The 4,986-nt window shown below is 39.0% G+C and overlaps 1 protein-coding gene across 1 annotated transcript; it reads right to left on the bottom strand.

Moving 5' to 3' along the window:
- Nucleotides 1–2,847, bottom strand: LOC115687974 (uncharacterized). Its single transcript, XM_030613692.2, has 9 exons — nt 2,737–2,847; nt 2,488–2,607; nt 2,311–2,378; nt 1,558–1,666; nt 1,405–1,473; nt 1,107–1,164; nt 507–742; nt 379–430; nt 1–293 (listed from the first exon to the last, which is right to left on the bottom strand). The coding sequence occupies exons 1-9, from the start codon at nt 2,737–2,739 to the stop codon at nt 226–228; spliced, it is 783 nt and encodes a 260-aa protein (XP_030469552.1). The 5' UTR covers nt 2,740–2,847; the 3' UTR covers nt 1–225.
- Between the last annotated feature and the right edge of the window lie 2,139 nt (nt 2,848–4,986).

Here is a 4,986-nt window from a genome sequence, read left to right as displayed (position 1 = left end):
TTGATGATCCTCTTGTTAGAAATTCATGAAAGAATGAATCGAGAAATAACTGCAGAAATAACAGTCAATTCCGAGACTGTATTGGGGAGGATTTTCTCATTTCCGAAGATTGACGTAAACATGAATTCAATACATAATTGTTAAGACAAAAACTATCACTTGGTCCAATGAACCAAGTACAGCATCATAGGACAAACAAAATTGGAACTGCAGCAGCCATGAACATCATACAAGCAAAACTCCATTTACACAGCCATCATTCTCGGGATTGTTCGTCACTTGCGCATATTTCCCTGCAACCCCATTCACAGTAAACAGGTTAAGCAACATGAAAAGGACGGCCATAAAGTAAAACCATCATAAGATAAGTGAAATTACCCCAAACAACTTTCCCGGCTGGTGTGACAAGACCAAGTTCACTCACATTAACCTGATATTTGCAGTAATTAAATTGTCAACAACCATAAAATTTAACAATTGAGCTCAAGAAGGGGGGAAAATCCTACCTCAATGATAGTTCCTTTGGTCAGAACACCCAGAGATGTATACATTGGACCATTAGGGTTTTTCTTAACTCCAATTATCTCGAGATTGAAAGTACACTTTAATTCCGGATGTGTAACATGGGCTTTGTTGAAACGCAACCCCGTGGGACGGATGAACCTTTCATACTTTGGAGGTTTTCTGGTGAAACCAGGGCCAACAAATGTGGCTTTTGTGACCATCCTCTTCCATTGTTTTGCTGAAAATAGGCAACCAACAACATATGTTGTTAAAAAAGCACTGCACCTTCTTGATAATAATGCAATACTAGCAAGTTCAGGTAAGGGAAAATTGATTCTCTCAATGGTACACTCGACCAGGTCTTGTTTATCACGTTCAATATGCATATCCGATCAGATCGTGCCTATCAACACTGTCCAGGTACAATCTTAATCTACAGGCCCAATAGCCATAAAAAAAACTCTCTTCTCAAGCGGACAAGCATCCATCCCAGCTCAGTCAACAGTGATGTGCAGATATTAGTTCGCTAAACTTATAATGTCTTCCAAGTAACAAACATAAACGAAAAAATAGCAGCCAAAAAGGTGGTCGGAGATACTCACTCTTCCTTTTTCCAGATCTGAGCACTTTAAACATCTCATCTTCAGCAACAGGCCTAACCTGGAGTGGTCGGCAATCAAGTTACAATGCCATCGAGTAATCATGAGTCGACATATATTTTCAATGAATTAATCAACAATCTATCTAAAATAGAAAAATGGGATCACTCCCTCACTTTAATATCTGCACAAGACAGGAAGGAGAGATACGGAACACAGAACCACGAAGAAAATAGAATAAAGAACGAGCCCACACTGACAATTCCTCAATTAGATACGAGCGAGAAGAAAATAAAATTACCTTGGGCAAAGGAACTTCCCACTTTCCAGCTTTCTCTTTCCTCTTTTGTTTTATGGTGTTGCTAAGCACCTAAATTTCACAGAATGCTAACATTATTAAATTGGAATGTAGCCGTCAAAATATCGAATCATACCATCCATACTAGACACATACCTTAGCTCGTGTAGTTGTTTCACGATCAAGAAGATAAGCAGGAACTGCTCCTTCGTGAACATCATCATCCACTTTGCGCCTACTTGAGGACTCCTCATGCATTGCCAACCTGATCCAACAAGCAAGGGAATAATTAAAAATTGTATGGACGTCATGAAATAAAATGATATGAGCAATGTATGGAACATAGGTTCACAGAGAAAAGCATGCCATGACTACCAAAGCAAATTCTAGAGCTGTATCTAGACTCAGGAAAGGGAGAAGGTGAACACCATAAAACCATCTTAAGCATCACCATGGACATCAGCATCAACAAAAGAGGACCCCATGAAGAGCCACCGCATTTTGTAACTTACAAGACAATCTGGACATCAGACCATCTATTGATAGAACAGAGAGCAAAACACCCTCAACTGATTGTCCCTCGCAACTCCTCGCCGATAAAGCCTATAAACATAAGTCGAACAACTACAGACTGATACAAAACACGATACCATCAAGCAATGTGCAATATTGGGCATCGAAGCAATTGAAGCAACGCTATGTTTTCAACCGACACCCAAGAATGCTCAATACCCTCCCCCAGACAAAACTGATTAGATACCAAGTTGAGCTGAAATAGTTAACCAACCCACTGAAACCTCACATCACTATAGGTTATCCAAAAAGAAACAATTTTTCCATCAATTAAAAGCAAAAAAAAAAAACCATTAAAAAAAACTGGGGTTAAATTAAAAAGAGAAAAATCCTCACGTTTTCTTCATGAGAGCCTTCTCCGCATATCGCTTCTTCGCGAAGATCTTACCCTTAATACCCAGAGCCTGCGTTCATTCAGCAACAAGCCACGAGATTATACATACGATCACTTCAGCTCATCCTAAATTATACCAAAGCATGAACCTTTATGAAACAGGGAAATCGAATACGTACTTTCTGGGCCATAGCGGAGCGCTTGTGGACTTCACGAGCCTCCTTCTTGCGCTTGCGCTCGAAGTGGTCATGGCGGTAGCCATGGAGCTTCCTGTGCCGGTCGATGTAATCTCCTTGCGGCTACAAACACCACCACCACCACCAACAACCCATGAAGCGGAGCCAAGCAAGATGCGGAATTGATGAGAAATTCAGAAGCGCAGAAAGCTCAAGAACACAGAATCGCCGAGAGAGAGAGAGGAAGCTTACCATGTCGGCTGGAAGAAGAAGGCGGTACCAGGGTGGCCGGAAGAGAGAGAACGTAAAACCCTAGAATTGAAACTTAACGGGCAGAGAAAAGGGAATTCTATTCATTTGGGCTGGGCCCTCTTTGACTCACTGGGCTGGACTCTGAAGCCTCACTTGAGAGGGGCAAAAAAGGAAAATATGTTTGGATAAACTGTTATGGATGATTTTTGCTGTGTTTTACCATCAGCATGTCTGTGACCTTTATATTTTTTTCCTTTTTAATTGAAAATCAGATTTTTATCACCCAGATTGGCCATTGATACACAAGTTGGAAATTGGAGGAGGAGAGAAAATGTGTGTAATTTAGATCGAGGTCGAAGGTTCTGCACTGGTTTCTCTGCTTCCAAATGGATATTGCTGGGGTTTTCTGCTTTCACCTGTCAGGTTGGTGATAACAGAATGTCATTGAGCTCCGATAAGTGTCGCCTTGTTATGACAAATGGTAATACATCGTGACGAGCATGATATGCGATGGCATGTGGCGGTCGAATCGTTCATAGGGCTAATGGGTATTTGATCGTTCAAGTAATGGCTCAACTGTTCATTCCGATATGTTATCATGCTTGTGATTATGTTTGTATATCTTTGTGGGCACTTGCGTTGCCAAGCTAAGCTATTGTATAAAACTTAACCTGATTGAATGTGATCCAATACTATAACAGCAAGAAAGAAGTCAAGAAAACATGAAGAATCAAGAGAAGCTTAATATATCGACTCGAAGAAGGTTGCCAAAAAAGAGTGTACGTTCTTAAATATTTACCAACTACTGATGAGAAACAAACCCGACAGCGTCCCCTACGATCGAGCATTGCATTTGATTGGATATTATCGATAGTCAGTAGCCGATCTCTTTTTCTCGAAAATGTGTAATCTCCATAATAAACGCTATGCGCCACTAACATTTAAACAATTGAACATAAAATTTAACCCCAAAAAAAAACAATTGTACATTGCATAATTAAAAAAAAAACACAAACTGTACTTTGAGTGACAATTTTGGTCCAATTTTTTTTATTGTCTCATAAAAAATACCAATTTTCACTTAAATCCCAAATCTGGCTCAAACAATTTGAAAATTTCATATCAAGGAGGCCAGATTTAGGACTAGAGTAAAAGTTGGAGCTTTTTATTAAGACAAAAAAAGTTTGGATCAGAATTGTCACTCAAAGTAAAGCTGATGCTCTTTTTTGGAATTAGTCCACTTTGTATAAGCGTTGTGATGAATTAAAATTTGAATTTCGATGGATACGACTTAGGATTGTCCCTTTATTTCGGTAAAGAATAATATAAGTTTCTAATAAAGTTTCAATGTAAAAACATATGGAGTGAAATCTCAAGCCCTAGAATTGAAACTTAACGGTGAAGAAAGGTACTTGTATTTCTTTGGGGTTTCGCGGGTTCGGCCCTCTTTGACTCGCCGGGCCAGGCTGGACTCTGAAGCCTCAGTTGTCAGCCATCATCATAATCCTTCCAATGCTTAAGTTAGAATTTAGAGAAGGAGAAAAAATGTGTATAATTTAGATTAGAGTCGAAAATTCTAAACCTATTTCTCGGCTTCGAAATGGCTCGTTGAGACTAAAATTTTGGCGACTCATTTAAGTATTTATTATATGTAAAAATTAGGGATCGATTCTGATCACTAAACAAAAATATCAGTTGAATTACATATAGATTATTGGGAGCATTTTAATATTTATCGGACCAACGGTGGATAAACCGGTACAGGGAGGTTCCAAGTTGAATTGAATCGAGCCCGTTAATCATAAGAGGCCGGAAATTCTGAAATAGGAGGGGCGTAAAAGTGGAATATACTGATTCATTAGAGAAAAATCTTTGTGAAAATCTCTTAAGAGATATTGCAAGAATGTCTTCGTGGACGTATCATGGCAGGATGGAAGGAAAAGAAGGAAGGGATTCGGCCACAAGAGGAGTAGTCCGGGCATTATATTTTGGCCAAGAGCAAAACTATATCAAGCAAAGGAAAAATATATATTCTAACATGGTTAAACGGAAGTCCGATTCGTTCAAGCCACAATCAATGGCAATTTCCATTACAAATGTTATTAGTATTTTTGGCATTAAAAGATATTTTTGGCTGGTAATTATTCCAAAAAATACTATTAATTCTGCAAGAAAATCACTCATACCCGGTAATGCTAGGGAAGCCATTTTCGGAACGTAGATAGTCATTCCATCCATTTCGTTGAGATA

Source organism: Syzygium oleosum, unplaced genomic scaffold (genome assembly GCF_021117445.2).
Source record: "Syzygium oleosum isolate NSW1041296 unplaced genomic scaffold, Sole_v2.1 Sole_v2.10, whole genome shotgun sequence".
NCBI classification, from domain to species: Eukaryota; Viridiplantae; Streptophyta; class Magnoliopsida; order Myrtales; family Myrtaceae; genus Syzygium; species Syzygium oleosum.
The sequence above is the reverse complement of the archived record's forward strand: the minus strand, read 5'-3'. Positions and strand labels throughout refer to the sequence as shown.